The following is a 19399-nucleotide window of genomic DNA, read 5'->3' on the forward strand; positions in this document are numbered from 1 at the left end:
TGGGGGAGGGACATACACAGCAACAAAGAAATAATCTTATAAATGCGTTAAAAACACATGCATGAAAGAAACGAAAACATTAAAATACATATTTAAGGGTTCATTTTCCTAACATCACATTATCTGACCTTTTCCGCTTGACTCATACCTATACTAGATATTGCAAATAAGGGAAACCATGGGACCTATGCTTCTTTGGGCCTGGCTTACTTCACTTAATATAATTTTTTCCAAACCTTTCCATTTCCTAACAAATGGGGCAATGTCATTCTTTCTGATGGAGGCATAGAATTCCATTGTGTATATATACCACATTTTCTTGATCCATTCATCTACTGAGGGGCATCTGGGTTGGTTCCATATCTTAGCTATGGTAAATAATGCTGCAATAAACATAGTTGTGCTGGTAGCTTTAGTGTGGTCTTGTTTGTAAACATTTGGGTAAATGCCCAAAAGTGGGATTGCTGGGTCATAGGGGAGATCTATGTGAAGTCTTTTGAGGAACCTCCATACTGCTTGAGCTGAAGAGCTGAGAGACAGTGCCCAGGCCCAGAGTTCAGGCCCCATGATCAGACCCAAAAAAAAAACGTTCACAGCAGTTAAAAGATGCTTTTGTGAAATTAATGTGATATATTTTGTTGTTGTAGTTTGCAAAGTCTGGGTATTGTCCCTAAGCATTTTTATGCTCAAAGCCAGCACTCTATATCTTGAGGCACAGTGCCACTTCCGGCTTTTTTCTTTCTGCTTATGTGGTGCTGAGAAATCAAACCCAGGGCCTCAGGCTAGCAAGGCAAGTGCTCTACCACTGAGCCACCTTCCCAGTCCCTAACAAGTACTTTTCTCTCTGGGCTATTTTTGAACACAATTCTAAGATCTCATTACCCAGAATAGCTGGAATAATAGGCATGAGTCACTGGCACTTTGTTTGATGTATTTTGTAAATTTTAATTATGTTTTAAGATTTTTGTTTCACTATAATGTACAATGTTCTACACATATATTTTGATATATGTATATATTTCTGATGACAAATAATCTCTAAAAATGTATATCTTTCTATACATAATATATATATATATATACATATTTCTGAAGACAGACTTCTTTATAACTTTTATGCTACTATTTTTGACTTTATCTTTCCAAAGATATAGTCTACTTTTCCAAAATTTTCCTAGCAATAAATCACTAATATTTCAATAGAATGTAGTTTATTACTTTCAAGGAAATTTAAAATATACACATGATATTGTAGTAACATTTATATTATATTACATGAAATAATTCTGTTCAAACTTAAAAATTTGTGTGAAGTGGAGGGGAGAGAGGAAGTTATATCATACTGGTTAGGAATTTGCAATACTTCAAAAATCTATTCCATAATTTGTCTTATGCACATAGTCAAACTACTTCTTATGGTTTCATTTTTTGTTTATTTGCTCAAAATTTTAATATGGATTCAACCACAGTGGTAACATTAAAATTATTAACCAGGGCGCTGGTGGCTTACGCCTGTAATCCTAGCTACTCAGGAGGCTGAGATCTGAGGATCACGGTTCAAAGCCAGCCCAGAAGTGGCACTGTAGCTCAAGTGGTAGAGCGCTCGCCTTGAGCTGAAGAGCTAAGGGACAACACCCAGGCCCAGAGTTCAAGCCCCACGACCAACAAAAAAAATAAATAAATTAAATAAATAAAATTATTAACCAAAAACATAGATTCATAGATTCATAACCAAAAATCATAGATACATATCAGACTTTCAAAAGTTAGCACTTACGATGCTAATAATAATTTTGGTGAAGATGATGATGACCACAGTGTACCCTGATAATGACAATGTTGTGATTGAAAAGGAAAACACTTTACTGAGAAAATTTTGATAATTCATCTTATCTAATGGGCAGAGGCAGAGTGGTAAGAAGAAATCTAAAGTGCTTCCACAATATACAAATATATATATATATATGTATATATATACATATATATATCACTAATATAGCTGGCAGCTATATTAGTGATATTTTTAGCGATAAGGACCACAGGTGGAAATAATTGATTTAGGGAAAAAACTCTCTGATATTTCTAAAATTTATATTAAACAGATACAAAATAGGTCTGTTTAGACATCATCAAAATGTCTACAGCCAGGAATATGAAAAACAATAATAAAATTGGGGGTCTTATTGAAGGGAAGAGAAAAAGGAAATTCAGACACAAGTGTGAGCAATGTGAGCAACAGTGTGGACAAGATTGGAAGAAAGCAATAAATAAGGAAACAAAAAAGTAATAAAAGATTTTCAGAAGTAAAGGAAGGAAAGAATTTGCAGGAAGATATTCAAGGAAATATGCCACCTGGATTTGAAAAGTAAGAGGACATAGAGAAGTTCAATAAGAACAGTGTTTTGGTGAAGTCATATTGATAAAATTTTTGAAATATGAATGTGAAGCCATAAAATTCTGGATCCATGAGTTCAACATATCCTGTTGATTTTAAATGTTGGGAACAAACACTTTCATCCTGATCTTAGAAGAATTATACAGGGGCCATGATAGGATGGGAAGCAGAAACAAAGGAGTAGGCTACAATTCTTGATAAGAAATGTACTCATTATCTTGCCCGTGTAATTGTAAGCCCTCTGTACAGTATTTTCACAATAAAAAAGAAATGTACTCATTATCTTGCTCATGTAATTGTAACCCCTCTGTACAGTATTTTCACAATAAAAAGGAATGAAAAAGAAAAAAAAGAAGCATCCCTCATGTCAATTATGGTGCCTTTTTGGTAGCTTACAGAATGTGGAAGGCACTGTTTAGGCCTGTTCTTTTCCAACGGATACACCCAACACTACCAAAAAGAACAACAACAAAAAAGAATTATACAGATACAATTGTTCTGAACTTTACTTAGCGGTATTCTGTATAAATTTTTAATTGTGAAAATGCTGTACAGTTACAATTACATGGGAAAGATAAGGAGTACATTTCTTATCAAGCAATGTTGCCTCCTCCTTTGTTTCCCCTTGCCATCCCTTCTCATATCCCCCCCCCTAAAGTTTGTAAAGTTCGTTTTTGAATATTTTTGGGGGGAGGTCTGGTCGTGGGGCCTGAACTCTGGGCCTGGGCGCTGTCCTTCACCTCTTCAGCTCAAGGCTAGTGCTCTACCACTTGGGCCATAACACCACTTCTGGCTTTTTTTCTTTTGGCATATGTGGTGCTGGGGAATTGAACCCAGGGCCTCATGCATGCAAGGTAAGGACTCTACCACTGAGCCACCTTCCCAGCCCCATTGTTTTTGAATATTTTTGAAGCCTTTGTTTAGCCAGGAGTTTATACATTGAACTATAACTCAGACAAACCTAACTTGTCCTACAGTTCCAATTCTTGGCCCATGTATCCACATCAGTTTGGGATATTATTGAAATATCTTTAGATATGTTTGGATATCTTATCAGCCTATTCATAATAAATGTCGGACAAGTAACACTAAGTATTAGGTTGAACATACAGCTTTACTGATGTGATTGAAGATTCTCTGAATTTATTCTTCTTTAGAATAGAAAATTCCTCAATAGCCATTGAAACATCATAACTGCCATATAGTGTATTTTAAACTCTAGTTCTTATTAGGGATATTTCTATGTTGAAATAACCCTATCAATCAACCTACCACAAATTCAAGTGCTCTTATAAACTTCAAGCTTTTATTGAATGGAAGAGTTCAGATATTACCCTCACCACTAGGATTAAATGCCTAAAAAGATAAGACATTTTGCTTTAGTGCCTTTCTTTCATTTTCTCATACCCATTTTCAAGTAGGGAAGGATGATGATATAACAATAATACAATGGTAACTTGTATTAACACAACATCTAGGATCTAGTGTAAATTCAGATGCTTACTAATTTGTCCAGATTTTGTGGATATTTATATTTCTCCTGGGAAAACTAATGAGCTCCAAGAAAATGTCCCTAAGGAGCCTTTCAATTCTAATATCACTGTTCATCTCAAAATGCTTTAAATTCGACATCCTCTACTGTGGGCGTAGGGTTATACTGTGCAACTTTTCTCCTCAGAGAGTGAGTACTGCCCTATTGCTTAACATGGACAAAGTACCTTCATACATAGACTGGGCGTGTGCAAACAAGTAGTGGTAGTTAAACAATGTTCTTAGCAGTTTGTAAAGATGAAATGGAAATAGAGCAACTATGAACTCAAAAGGAATGTGCAAAAAAGACAAAAGCACAAAGTAGAATGTGCCAAGGAAATGCAGAAGTCTGATTTCAAATTATGTGCTCAGGTGTGAGGGTGTGTTCAAAGTATAGCTTCAGAAAATGTAGTTGGATATCTTTGGGGGAAACACTGCTTTAAACTATTCTGGGATAATTGTACAAGTAGAAGCCCCTCGCTCTGACTCTAATCAGCCACAACATCATCAACTTTGGGACTATTTTCCACGTGAAAAGTGAGAAAAAGAGGGCTCATTACATTTAGTGTTCAGGTTGAAGTAGTGGAAATCACATAATTTTTCTTATAAGTCTTCATTTATTTTGGAGCATTACAGTAGGAAAAAGCCAAGTAAATATTTTGCATGTACCTAAATTAATTGGGATGTATTATATTGGTCTCTCTTTAACTGGGAAATTATAGATTATGTCTTTTTATACTCTAACTTGGGACAATGATCTATCTGCTGTCAGTTATTTTCTTCTCTTCCCCATCTTTTGCCCTTCCACTTACATAATTTTTATTTAAAGAGACATATCCCATATGATATTGGATATCTTCCTGCCTAATTCAGTGCAAGATATACATTAGACTCATCCAGATATCCCCAACACATGTACCACCATGAAATCTTATCTTACATAGAAATCGTGATTTTAGAATGTCTGAGGAGGTGGCATCTGTCATTTTAGAATGACTCTAAATGATACTTACATGCAATCATGTTTTAAACCAATATGCTCCTCAGTAGATGAATGAATTGACAAAATGTGGTATATTCAAACACAGTAGAATTCTATGCTTACAATTCATAAGGAATTGGAATGACTTGGAAAAATCCTACTAAGTAAAATAAACAAGACACAAAGAAAGATTCCATGGTTTCCCTAATTTGTAATAAGTAGGGAATATCTAGGATAGTCCTAGAAGTTGAACAGAATGGCTCAATAGCTATGTATAAGATGATGCTGAGCAAAATGAAGTCCTACATATGAAAACAGAGGTTTTTCTTTGTGGTTGTTGTTTTTAATGTACTATGTGGTTTCTTTTTTCTTTTGTGTTTTCCCCTATGTTTTGTCCCCTGCTATATTTGATTTCAGTATCATGTGTCATTGTATATACATTTATCTTAATGTGGCAAGGGAAGTGGAATAATAAAATGGTGAGACAAAGGACAAATGGCAAACTAATGCAGTAGCAATGCACACAACACAACATGTTTGAAATATACATTACAACTTGTGAGGGGTATTGAGGTCAAGGAAAACTGAGGAAAGTGAGGGGGGGTAAAAAGTTTGACTTGTTATGTACTCACTACCTTACAATTACTGCAACCCCTTCTATATATCACCTTGACAATAAAATTAAATTGAAAAATAAGCTACAAAAAATATAATTTCAATGTGTTGGTATGGTAAATATTATTCTATTACCCCTTTTTTTATCAAAGGGTCATCAACTTGAAGGTTATCAAACTATACAATATTTTCACAATATACTTGCCATTATTTTGGAACAAAACATTATTTTAATATTATCTCATACTAACCCGAAAATGTTCAATTCTATGGAAACTCCTAACTTATAAAACTGAATAATTGTAAAGAGGACAGAATATATATGTTCTTTAAAATTCCTATGACTACTAAATACTCATTTTCAAATTCTGAACATGCTATACCAGAGACATTTAAAACAGTATCTGTTTGCACTTTATTTAATTCTGCAATAGATGCAGTTTCCAATGGGATGTTACACATTTAAAAGTCAACAGATAAAATAGCCATTTTCTGGTAGAAGATAAAACTATGACCTATCTATAACAATTAATTCCTGAAGAGTTAACATTTGTTCATCAGAGTAAGCTATTATTTCTATGACAAAAATCCCAAGTTTTTATGCCCAACAGTTTACAACTTGTAAGGTGCACCTTAAAATTCCCTAAATTTATATCATGACTAGCTTATCACTACTGTGAAAATATACTGCACTTCTGCTGTGATACACTCCCAGTTGTGTAAAGAACACTACACTAAACTTTGCTGCAACATTTCCCTCCAGCGGTATTCTTGAGATCAGAACACTTGCAAGTATTATTTATTTTTATGTTATTATATATTATTATTTTATGTATCATAGATATTCAGGAGATCTGAATATCTGAATATTAAGATCTGAAGATTATGGTTCAAAGCCCACTCAGGCAGAAAGTTTTCTTAGATTCTTATCTCCAATAAACTGCTAAAGAAAAGCCAGACAAAATTGGCACTGAGGTTCAAGTGGTAGAGCAGTAGCCTTGAGCAAAAACAGTCTCAGGGACAGTGCCCAGGCCCAGAGCTAAAGCTTTAGTACAAACCAAACAACAAAAACGAAATAAAAACACACCTCAAACCTAGCTTTTTACTCATTGTATACAGACGTATGTAATTAAGGAAATTTCTTCCTGTGCTATGTATAGGTAGAAGAAAAAGGATGACACAATTATTCTCTTCATACCATGTTACACCAAAGTCTCAAAAAATTGCTCTTTTTCTAAATTTATAAATCAATAGTATCCATTTGTTAGCAACTCTTGCTAGATTTTTCACATTATCATGCTATACATGAATTAATGGAATTATCTATTAACTAAGTTTTAATTATACCTCACTTGAAAGAATATTCTAGGCAAATAGAATGCCAGAATCATTTGTGAATTTCTAAATTAAATCTTCTACTTGAAAACAATTTTGTAGTATCCTATAGAATATGAAATTACAAGCAAAAACTACTTATTTTAAATCTAAATTCTAATTTAGCCAGGTCTACAAAGTCCTACATGAGATGAACTTTGCTATTTCTCCAGGCTTAAGCTTTTGTATTCCTTCATAATTTCTTTGTAATCCAACAGAATGATGCTTACTTTTTCAAATATTTGGTTGGGAATCATGAGCTATTTTCTATCGAGGAATGTTCTGTAATGAAGACAGCATTTAAAACACAGGTGAGGATTATGTATGAGTTGTATATAGGAAACTTGAATTCTCAAAACATAATGACATAATTAACCCAAACTTCCAACTTTGTATTCCTTTCTTGTTCTTTGGATTGTTTTATTGAGGCAAAATTATACTACCTGGTTGAGGGAAAGTATCGTTATATAATTCCACTCTCTAATCTCCTATCTTAATTTGAGTGCTAGAATCCCAGGTTTGTATCACATTGCTCTGCCATATTTTGTTGGTTTATTTAATCTAGAAACAGGCTAGCAATTCTGAATTTCTCCAATGATCTTATTCACTAGACTGACTGCTCAGACTGTTTATGTACAATTTTCAAAAACGTTCTAACATTTGACACAGGATATGAACATTTTCAGATGCACCTGCAGGGGTCTCTGTTTCATTCCTCCATGGATCTGATTCCTTTAATAATGATTACTTGATTTTCTTACTATCTCTGTTCCGTAACTTTGTAATATTCTCAAGCTTTTCTGGGAAAGTTCACTTGAGGGCTTTCTAATATTAAAAAATTATCACTTGTTCTAGTTTTACTCAGGACATATTTTCTATTACTTTCTAACTTTTCTACACATTCTGAGAGTTGTTTCATATATATGTGTTTGCACATATAAGTGCCTCTGTTTATGTGCATGCTTTTATGTATGTATGCCAAAACCTCAAGCTCTTATTCAACAGTCTTGCTCATAACTAGTATTCCATCACTTGAGCCATTTCTCCAATGCAACTTTTGGCTGGTTAATTATAGGTAGTGTCTCAAAGACTGTTCTGCCCAGGCTGGATGCAAACTGAACTTCCCAAACTCCTTTACATTCTTAGGTTTCATCTTTCCAAGAGTATCAGATTTTAAACTAGTTACATTTTTGTGAGTGTAAAGTCTAAGCTATAGCCCAGATTTTTAACTCAATAATACATATAAAGATAGATGAACATACACATTACACACCTTGAGTGTACACTGTTAGAAATGGGATCTTAAGAGGGGTGCCAATGACTCACGCCTATAATCCTGGCTACTCAGGAGGCTGAGATCTGAGGATTGCAGTTCAATCCAGCACAAGTAGGAAAGTTTCTGAAGAACTTATCTCCAATCAAGTGGTAGAATGCTAGCCTCGAGCTGAAGAGTAGAGGGAGAGTGCCCAGGCCCACAAACATCAAAAAAACAATAAAAGGAAAGAAAGGAAAAGAAAAAAAGAAATGTGATCTTATCCACCAATTCATTGCTAGTATAATTCCTGCTCTCTCAACATGGCATTATTTCCAGTTAATTCCATGCTCTTATATCCGAATTGCTTTGGAACTAGAATTATTCCTCCCTTCTACTTTTCACAAAATTCCATGATTAGCTGTCATGATTTAGAACTAGTAGAAGAAACAGAGTGGCCTCATCCTTCATATTCCACTTAGTAGTAATGCTTTCTCTATATCACACCCATAGATCTACCTACTGGCCTTGGCTTTATTATTTCAAAATTGTCTTATTTGCAGAGTCTTCTATTCTGTATTGAACCATTATACTTAAACATAGAACTTCTTTTTCTCCAATTATTCTTATTGTTTCTCCTACTGTTAACTTATGTATACTTGGGAAATAATGCAAAACACACACAAATAAATGTTTCTGAGACCTTCTTCCCACTCAAAATTTGTCTTAATTTACAGACCACTTAGGAAATTTGAACTTAAAGTACTCCAGGATAATGGTTTTTTCATGTTTTTTATTGTAAAAATGGTGTACAGAGGGGTTCAAAACTGACCCAAGGGAGAAAAATTTATGTGGCTTATCTCCAATTAGTTGGAAATACAGCTGTAGCTTTAGTGGTATAGTAGTAACCTTAAGCAAAAATGCTTAGGGTCAGTGCCCAGACCCAGAGTTCAAGTCCCAGAATCAGCCCCCAAAATTAAAATAAATAGAAGACAAAATAACTCCAGTTATGGCTCGTGATAGTATGCCTAGTTTGCATGAAATTCTGAATTTGATTGCCACCAGCAAGAAAAATACACAAACCAACAGAAGATGTTTCCAAGGAATCTCCAAGTCTTCTTTCACTTGGGTACTATAATATATAGTACATAACCAGTCAAATCTGACACTATGTACATGCCTTAGTGTGAATGTGTGTACATACATGCACAACCGCTCACCAGTGATTTGGCATTATCCTGCCCATGTAATTGTAACCCCTCTGTACAGTATGTTCACAAAATAAATTAAAAAAAGAAATGTCATGAACATGGGACTTGTGAGATCGAGAAATGTTCGTGTGTTCCATGGCACTGCCTGTCAGCAGAGGGACAGCGTTATCTGCTAGACTGCGCATGAGTGGGCTGGTGTAACTCAGGCACCCAGGTACATTGATCAGTAGAGCTAGGAAGCTGGGAGAAGCTTACAAACCCCGTGCCTTCACCCAGAGAAGTCCCTGTGAAGCTCAGACCCACATAAGAGTGCAAAAGGAGGGAACTCAGACAAGAATTTTACAGGGAAATGGAGGTTTCCAGCAGATACAATCTATTTCATTAGCAAGCTTGGATCCTCAGCACACACAGCCAAGGGGTTCAAGCCAACAAAGCCATAAACAAAGCCTTGCCACCTCCCTAGGCCCTTCTGTACACTCCAACTTGCCTTGATGTGAAGCCCATCACAGCCAGGAAGGTAGAACACACAGTTTAAACTCGTCCCTGCCTGTTCTCTAGAACACTGCTGTGAAAGCTATGGGACCTCTGTCATTTTAGTTGAGAATCCACACTGAACAAACCCTCATGCTTCCCCTTCCCCCAGCTCATGCCAACTCTTCTCCGGTATCTGAGCGATTCTGCCTCAGCAAGTCTGCACATATGCTGTATCAGGCTGCAGGAGATCATTTCACAGGAGAGGGAAGAAAAAACAGGCATAAATCTGAAAGTTCAGGTAGAATTCCAACCTAGTCCACAACCACCTCCAAACCATTCCCCTGTAGCAGATGGGTACCTCTGCCTGAATAGAAATGGCGAAAGTCATCGAGGAATTCATCTCATCCCTTGGTTGCAGTTTTTCCTGCTTTGTGGAGAACATGCTCAGAAATCCCTTGAACTCCCTGGAGTAGATGCCAATGTTATATATACACACTCAGAAAATAGTGCATGTAACTGCTCCGTGATCAGATTCTCTATGTAGAATCAAAGGCCAAGGGTCCTAGCGGTAGAAAGTGATGTGTGAGCAGGGTAAACTCATGCAGAATACATCTCTATTACTGGATGGTCATTGGTAAAGTTCAAGATGTAAGAAGCCTCTCAAAATGTCACCCTGACCTAAGCAGATGGTGACAACAGGAGCTGTATCCCCTCTTCAGATGTTGTCATGGTAGCTCACGCCAAGGACTGGCAGCAAAATGGTCTAGAAAAGCTGAGAGAAACAGTGGACACATTAGTGTTCAGAAACATATCCAATCATGTGACCTTCCACAAGGAAAGTGTTAGACTGAAGGACCAACTGCTTCTCTCTGTACCTACATTAGACACAGCACTCCGATTCACCCATTAGGATGATGATCAACTCATGTGATCGCTGCTAAGCTGAGAATATAAGAAGGGATGGGAGGCCCTATGTTCAGAGCTAAAGGTGCCCTTCATCACAGAAATTAAAGATGGCCCTGAAGGCACCTCCTCACACTCAGAGAATACACACTTATCTGATAACCTGAATGATTTTTCTCCTGTGCCCGTCTTCATTTAAACATGAAAAATGCCCTCAAAAATTAATCCATGGAAACCGTAATACCATAAAAAGCAGCTTTCCAACCCCAAGAATAACACTGCTCCCAACCTTCTCACATGCAGTCATTGAGCCAACCAGATGACATTGTTAATGGGACACTCAAATGTCTCTGCAAGTGTCCAGACAGAGGCCTGGCCTGCTCATAGACCACGTTGTTCCTGACCATACATAAAAAGTCCCAAGCTATCAGCCTGGGGCAGTCCCCTCTGGAGGCTCCAAGGTATCACAACTGGAAAATTCAGGGCAGTTGACAGCAGTCTACGTGCGTTCAGTCTGAAATGCCTACTTGAAAGACTCAGAACCATATGCTGAGTGCCTGAAAGGCTCAAACAACTGTCTCAGCAAAGATACCAAGGTGCCAGAGTGGATAACCCTTCATCCAGGACCAAGGTCAAACATCTCTAGATGAAATGCATATCCAAAAATATATCTTGGGCAGAAAAATTTTAAATGAATAACAGTCTCCAGGCTTTCTAAGATAATGACTGGTGAGAAATGATACCATGGAAGGAAAAGGGAGAAGGTCAGGTCCTCCTATATTTTACCTCATCTTGGTAAATGTCTAAGATGCCACACTTTGCCATCAACTTTTCCAAGAGCAGAGGACATGCCCACTCCCCCTGGGAGGAGTGGCGACTGGGCCTGGGACAAGTCTGTTGCATTTAATATGTAGTCTAAAGGGAGAGAGAGCCATCTCAGAGGAGACCTTCGTACAGATGTGGCTCACTGAGGACTCTCTAGATATCAGGGTCATATGCTCCCTCCTTCTCTGGGATCTGCCAGGTCTAGAGAGGAAGAAAACATTTCCTCAGTGCTGCTCTAGTCTCCTATATCAATCTTTGGGGTCACATTCAATAGTTCTATATTCCCAACTACCCGGGTGATGAAAGTAGAAGGATCATAATGTGAGGCCAATCCAGGCAATAATACAAGAACTCTTGATTCTTCTCCAGAACCAAACTCTCAGCCTTCCCAGAAATCCCTTTCCTCTCCCAAGGGTGGCTCAGGAGCTTCCATCATTGGGTTGTATCGTTACCCCCTCTCCACCAGGGCCCTCTCCAGCTGTGATGAACACCTGAAGATTGAGTTGCCTAGTTCAGAATCTCAGCAAGAGAACTCCACAGGGAGGCAGCACGTGGCAACAGAATCTTTCCCATTTTTATAGTCAAAAAGTAATTGGTACACAACAACATTAAGAGTCATTACCCTTACAAAAAGTTTTACAGGTTACTCTGGATCTGACTAAAACAATCAGGGTCAAGTATTCTCCATCTGGAACTGAGAGTGCCTTCAAGATAATGGTCTCTGAGGACAGAAATAACCAATATCTGCTTTAGCCACGCTTACAGCAGCACAGACTCATGAGGGGGGTAGAAAATCATGAGCAAACCTACCTACTAAGATAACACAGGACTTAAATCACTTCTGCCACCTTGACCTAGGCTCTCGCCTCTACTTTTTCCTGGATGCAGACACATCTTCTCCATCATTATCTACTTTCCATTCAAGTACCCCCTGTACTTCAGGAAAAAGGAAGTCATCTTTCCACCACCAACACCCCCCCCAGGCTGAGGAAGACCTCTCCCAGTCAGAAAATGAAAGCTAAGTTCCAGAACACTTGCTCATAGACATCTTTTGGATATCACACCACCTATTTCCACAGGCCTGCTAGAAGATTGTTAAAGTCAGAAGTGCTCACCACCTGTTCACCAATGATCACCCAAAGACGACCTCTTCTCCAAGAATAACTCAGTGTCATCTCTGCCAAGTGAAAACTGGAGTCATTCCACAGAAAAGCACAAAGCAGGGCAGACCTATGGCCATGCACTTTCAGCTCAATGAATAGTGGGCACTGCAGCCATCACCTGAGAGTACCACCCTAGCTCAATACGCAAGGAAGGACCCGGCACAAATGGCCCCATTAGAGGAAAACAGCCCAGCTGCCAGACTCAAGAAAAGAACTGGGCCCTAACTCCAAGCACGTCACAGAAAATTCAAAACTGGATTCCCACGCTCCTACTGGGCAGACCCAGCATCCCCACAATCTACCCCACAGCTGGTCCACGCTGGCCTACCTAGCCCAGGTCAGTGGGAATCCCAGTGGTATTACGGACACACTGACAGTTCAAAGAAGTAAACAGAGAGCCATCTTTAAAAGCACTAATATTTGGAAAATTTTCATCTGGCAGCTCTCAAACATGCTAGTCTCAGGACCTCTTAATACTCTTAAATTTTGAGAGCTCCCAAAGAGCTAATTAAAAAGGTAAGGTGGCTCAGTGGTAGAGTGCTTGCCTTGCATACATGAGGTCCTGGGTTCGATTCCTCGGCACCACATAAGTAGAAAAAGCCAGAGGTGGCACTGTGGCTCAAGTGATAGAGCGCTAGCCTTGAGCTGAAGAGCTGAGGGACAGTGCCCAGACCCAGAGTTTAGGCCCCACAACTGACAAAAAAAAATGTTAGTAGAGCCAGGAACTGGTGGCTCTCACCAGTAATCCTAGCTACACACTCAGGAAACTGAGATCTATAGATTGCTATTAAAAGCTAGCTGGAGCAGGAAAGTCAATGAGATTCTTATCTCCAATAAACTACTCAGAAAACAAAACAAAACAAACAAACAAAAAAAACCAGAAGTACAACTATAACTCAAGTGGTAGACTACAGCTCAGGATCAATGCCTAAGTGCTGAATTCAAGCCCCAGGACTGGCACAAAAATAAATAAATTAAATAAAAAATAGGGGATACACATGCATTAGCATGTGCACGCACACACACACACACACGAGAGAAACAGACAGATATGTTAAAAAGTAGAACTCAGCTAATGAGCAAAGCATCAGGTATTGAGTCCTAGTTTCACAACCCAAACAAAAGAAAATTTAGAACTCAAGTGCTTATGGTAGTTTTGTAAACTTAAGAACAAAAACACTGGGGATGGGAAGGTGGCTCAGTGGTAGAGTATCTTGTATGCATGAGGCCTTGAGTTCAATTACTGAGCACCACATAAGCAGAAAAAGTTGTAAGTGGTGCTGTGGCTCAAGTGGTAGGATACTAGCACTGAGCTAAAGAGCTGAGGGTCAGCACCCAAGCCCACAGTTTACTCCACACAACTCACCAAAAAGAAAAAAGAAAGAAAGAAAAGAAACACTACTTATTAATATACACTTATTGAAAAAAAACTGTATTTTCCAAAAAAGGTAAAATTTCAGCAGAATAGTCCCACTGTTTTACATCTTTAATAAATCTCTTCATCCTTTAGCCTAATGAAAGACACCTGTATTCTCTCATCTGCTTTTATACTGTCTGTTGGGTTATGTTGTTTCAAGTATATGCAGAAAATCTACCTTACAAAGTCACTTAGTTAGAAAAGGAAGAAGTATTTTAGTTGCCTTCTCAGATTATCAATAAAGCTAATGCTGGCATACTCCTTAATATTACACTAAAACTCAACTAGTGGTCATCTCTTAAAATTTAGTTGTAATGAGATACATAGCAATGAGCCTGAAGCTATACCATAAGATTTTCTGCTTGGATGTATTAAATTAAAATCAGTTAGTCTTTTCTTTTCTTTTGCCTGTACATGATTTGCTAACATCACACATTAAATAATGGGAAAATACTCACACTGAGTCACACAAATCTTCCAAATGCTGACCAACTGTCCTGAAATCAATGAATATAGCTGGTATTATCAACACAGATTTCATCAGCATAGTCTGTAAACAGCACTGGGAAGCTACAAAGCTCAACAGAGCAATAAATACATTCTACAAAATTGAAACTTAGTTTGAATGTGTATCACGACTCATACATCGTTGCTTTTCTCGTCGTAAAGGCTCATTTCATTCACTTTTAAGAAATGTTCACCAAATAAAATTCTAGTCTCTATGACCACTTGTATACTTCAGAGTGAAAATGTCATTCCATGGCAAAGTAAATAGTTCATTTAAACACTACAAATGGGCTAGGCACTGGTGGCTCATGCTTGTAATCCTAGCTACTCAGGAAATTAAGATCTAAGGATCATGGTTCAAAGCCAGCCCAGGCAGAAAAGTCTGTGAGATTCTTATCTCCAATGAACTACTCAGAAGAAGCCAGAAGTGGTGCAGTGGTTCAAGTGGTAGAGCACTACCCATGAGCAAAAAAGCTTAGGGCAACATCCAAGCCCTGAGTTCAAGTCCTAGGACCAGCTTAAAAAAAAAAGACAAAACTGAATTCATTGGATTCCACTTTCTTAAAATAGCCAATTAGCAGATAATATGTCTTAGAAATATATCTAATTAAATGTTAAAATAAAACAACCCTTAAGATTCATTTGTCCAGAAATTACATTTTATACTAACTGCCACATTACCTAATTACTATAAAAAATGAGCAGCTTCAACATTCATATTTTCTAAGAGATACAGGCTTTAAATTGTGGAGGCAGGGAGGGGTAAGATTGTCACTCATGTTTTAGGTACTACCACCTTTTCTGCCTCAATTCAAGATGGGATTAAGGATCCCACAAGTCACGAGGCACAGATGAAGTATCCAGAGATATAAAGAAACATTAGCCAAACTGAGGACAAACTCTGAAAAGAGCAATCTTTAACTGTAATCACTGGCAGGGGGGTATGAACAATATCAGTATGAGGGATGCTAAGAGGAGTCTGACAGGGAAAAAAAAAAGAAGACATAAGCAAGAGGCTGACGTGTCTGAACACCTAGATGGGGGAAAGTTGCAAAAAGAATTCTACATGAAAATTCTCACTGCAAAAAAGAGAGAGATGCAGGGTGCCAGTGGCTATCCTCGTCAGACTGCTACTCAGGCAACTGAGATCTCGGGATCACAGTTGGAAGCCAGCCTAGAAAGAAAACTCCATGAGACTCCTATCTCTAATCACAAAAAATACACTGGAAGTAGAGGTGTGGCTCAAGTCCTTAAAGGTCTAACTTTAAGCAAAGAAGGTCAGGGACAGCAAGCAGACCTTGAGTTCAAGCCCCAGGACCAGCACAGGCGTTGTGCGTGCACACACACAAACACACAAATTACTCTAGTAATAATAAATAATCTAGTAATAATATTAATAATAATAATAAATACCCTAGTAATAATAAATACTCTAGTAATAATAAATACATTGCATCTTCCCACTCTGATTCTGAATTTTCATATTACCTTTCTTCTCTTCTTCCTCTTCCTCATAAAATTCTGCTAGGGAAAATGCTTCTGAGTTGTTCTAATTCAAATATTAGAGCCTCTAATTCTTCTCCACTCAGAGAATTAAGGAAAGATTTCACCTGAATGAAAATAATAAAATATTGTGTAAATATTAATGAAAAAAATCTCATAAGGAGAAAAGACTGAAGAGCTCATGCCAGCACAGGTGTGTGTGTGTGTGTGTGTGTGTGTGTGTGTGTGTGTGTGTGTGTGTGTGTGTGTGTGTGTGTGTGTGTGTGTGTGTGTGTGTGTGTGTGTGTGTGTGTGTGTGTGTGTGTGTGTGTGTGTGTATGTGTGTGTGTGTGTGTGTGTGTGTGTGTGTCTTGGTCCTAGGGCTTGAACTCAAGGCCTGGGGGCGTAGCTTTTGTGCTCAAGTCTAGCACTCCATTATTTGAACCACAGCACAACTTCCAGCTTTTTGGTGGTTAATTGGAGATAAAAGTCTCAAAGACACTCTTATCTGAGCTGGCTTCCCACCATAATCATCAGATTTCATTCTCCTAAATAGCTAGGATTGCAGTACCCAGTTCTTTTTTTTTTTTTTTTGCAGATCCTGGAGCTTGACCCAGGAGCTATCCCTGAGGCTCTTTGTTCTGAAGGATAGCGATATACACTTGGAGCTACAGCACTACTTCCAGCTTTCTGAGTTGTTTATCAAAAATAACCTGTCTGGTCTGGCTTTCAATTAACCTCAGATCTCAGCCTCCTGAGCTAGGATTAGAGCCAGAACTAATTTTTTTAATAACCATAACACTAAAGGGTAGATATTATAGGAAAATAGACAGAATTTGTATTTCCAAAATTAATATAGGCCAAAAGATAAATGAAAATTATCAGTGCTTAAGCATGACTTCGAAGCCCAGGCAGGAAAAGCCATGAAACTCTTATCTCCAATAAACCACCAGAATAAATACTGAAAGTGTTGCTGTGGCTCAAGCGGTAAGTGCCTGCCTTGGGCTGAAGAGCTGAGGCACAGCACCCAGGGCCAGAGTATAAGCCCCAAGACCAACGAAGAAGAAGAAGAAGAAGAAGAAGAAGAAGAAGAAGAGGGAGAAGAAGGAGAAGAAGGAGAAGAAGGAGAAGAAGGAGAAGAAGGAGAAGGAGAAGAAGAAGAAGAAAAAGAAGAAGAAGGAGAAGGAGAAGGAGAAGAAGGAGAAGAGGAAGAAGAAGGAGAAGGAGGAGAAGGAGGAGAAGGAGAAGGAGGAGGAGGAGGAGGAGGAGGAGGAGGAGGAGGAGGAGGAGGAGGAGGAGGAGGAGGAGGAAGACAAGAAAGATTGGCTTAGATTATCAGAGGAGATGAACTAACAGGAAATTATATACAAATTAGCAGCTATAACAGGCTTTTTGACACCTAAAAACCCATGACACTGGAGAAAAAACAGAAAATGAAAGACTAAAGTGAAAGAAAAGGATATCTTATATTAAGACCTCTGTTCTATTTCTTTTTGCTTATGTGGTGCTGAGGAATCGAACCCAGGGCCTCAGGCATGCAAGGCAAGCGCTCTACCACTGAGCCACCTTCCCAGCCCTGTTCTTTTTCTATAATTTTAAGAGAAATAACATTTGACTTATTCACTATTTCTAACAATTAAACAGTAGGGGATATTTTTCTTCTATTATAATATTTCCAGCAACGCACATCTCCTTCAGAGACACATTTCGTTTTCCAAATATACAAAGTGAAAAGAAACCATGCAATGTTTTTTCTTTGAAGACTCTTTTCAGCTGGGAGTTTGGGATTGGAATTACCTTTATTTCACTTTCTTGGGAAAGCATCGCCAGAACTTCTAGATGTTCTTGAAGTTCATCAAAGGGTAGCTCACAATGAGTTTTCTTGTCTGTTTCCATGGCTACCTCATTGGAGGTCTTAGCTATTCTTTTTCCTTGGCCTCTTACTCTAAAACCTAAAAAGAGATGGAAGCATAGATGCAGCAAATAATAAGAGCTCAAGGGAAAGTTTTTAAGAGTGGAAAGAAGCAAAGCTAAGTTCCAGTATAAAGTACTACCCTTCATTCCTGGACAGCAAGTCAAATTCACTAAGGATCAGGAGCTGCAAAAAATAAAAAAGAAGCTAAACAAAATTTGATGTTAGACAGCAGCACCTAAGGAGCCACATGCATTTCCAAAAGTGGTTTCAACAATAACCTAATAAGTAATCTTGATAGCGCTCAGGATTTTGTACTGCACTGACAGAGGCAACTGCAGAAAGAAAAGAGCTGGCTGTTTGTCTAAGCATTAGACAAACCCATAAAAAAAATCCAGCCCATAAAAAATGCCTTAATTTTATAATGCATTGATAATTCTTTACAAGAAAACACACTAACAAAGTCCCAAGGTAACAAAGGGAAAAATTCAAATTAAAAAAAAAAAAACACACAAACAACAGAAAACAGCAATCAAACCAGTAAAGGTAACAGTACCTGAGACAGTGCAGAATTCCGGTTCATCAAACCCTTAGTCATTTTAAATACAGGATCCCGTTCTGCTATTACATCCATTGTCTTCTTCCCAATGAATTCTAAGGCATCTAAACTCCCACTAATAATGTCCTTTCCCTAGATAGCAACATAAATGTCATTACTACTATACTGGGAAAATACATTTGCATATATTGTGGGGGGTTTGTAGCAGTCCAGGGACTTAAAACTCAGGGCCTAGGTGATGTCTATGAGCTTTTTTCCTCAAGGATAGTACTCTACCACTTGGGGAACAGCTCCACTTCCTACTTTGTTTGCTGGTTCATTAGAGAGAAGAGTCTTGCAGATGTTCCTGCCTGGGCTGTCTTTGAACCACAACCCCAGGTCTCAACTTCCTGAAGAGTTAGGTTTACAAGCATGAACCACCAGTGCCCAACCATTTATATGTTTCAATTCTTTAAGAGTGACTTACAATACTAAGTACTGGGAAGAATGTGGAACAGCAAGGGAAATAAATACACACCGCATGTGGAACCATAGTAGGTTCTCCTCTTTGGAAAACTGCTGGCCAGTATCTACTATGCTACATATGTGTAGTGGTTCATCAGAAGACAGCTTAATTATACAGTGCTTGCCTAGCATGCATGAATCCCTGAGAACAATTCCTCAGTACATCAGGAAATAGCACTGTGACTCAAGTGGTAGAGTGATAGCCTTGAGCAAAAGAAGCTCAGGGACAGTGCCTGGGCCCTGAGTTCAAGCCCCAGTATTGGCCAAAAAAAAGACATAAACAAAAATATTCAG

The 19399-nt window shown here is 38.2% G+C and overlaps 1 protein-coding gene across 25 annotated transcripts in view; it reads right to left on the reverse strand.

The window, feature by feature from the left end:
• LOC138820357 (protein FAM114A2-like) overlaps positions 1–19399 on the reverse strand; it is a 185184-nt gene that overhangs the window by 99074 nt on the left and 66711 nt on the right. For 6 of the 25 annotated variants that reach the window (XM_070012004.1, XM_070012003.1, XM_070012002.1 and 3 more), the window contains exons 6-7: positions 17928–18082; positions 16137–16258 (exon numbers count right to left, since the gene is read on the reverse strand). The exons of 2 other annotated variants lie outside the window; for them this stretch is intronic. In XM_070012004.1, the coding sequence (XP_069868105.1) occupies positions 16160–16258; positions 17928–18082 (254 nt within the window). In that variant the 3' untranslated portion in view covers positions 16137–16159. Of the gene's footprint in view, positions 1–5; positions 10606–14599; positions 14639–16136; positions 16259–17927; positions 18083–18184; positions 18229–18598; positions 18734–19399 lie in introns of those variants that run through there. 17 more of the 25 variants (XM_070012017.1, XM_070012016.1, XM_070012020.1 and 14 more) reach the window with 11 other exon arrangements.

This window comes from Dipodomys merriami, unplaced genomic scaffold (assembly GCF_024711535.1).
Source record: "Dipodomys merriami isolate MVZ:Mamm:240054 unplaced genomic scaffold, mDipMer1.0.p SCAF_867, whole genome shotgun sequence".
Taxonomy (NCBI): Eukaryota; Metazoa; Chordata; class Mammalia; order Rodentia; family Heteromyidae; genus Dipodomys; species Dipodomys merriami.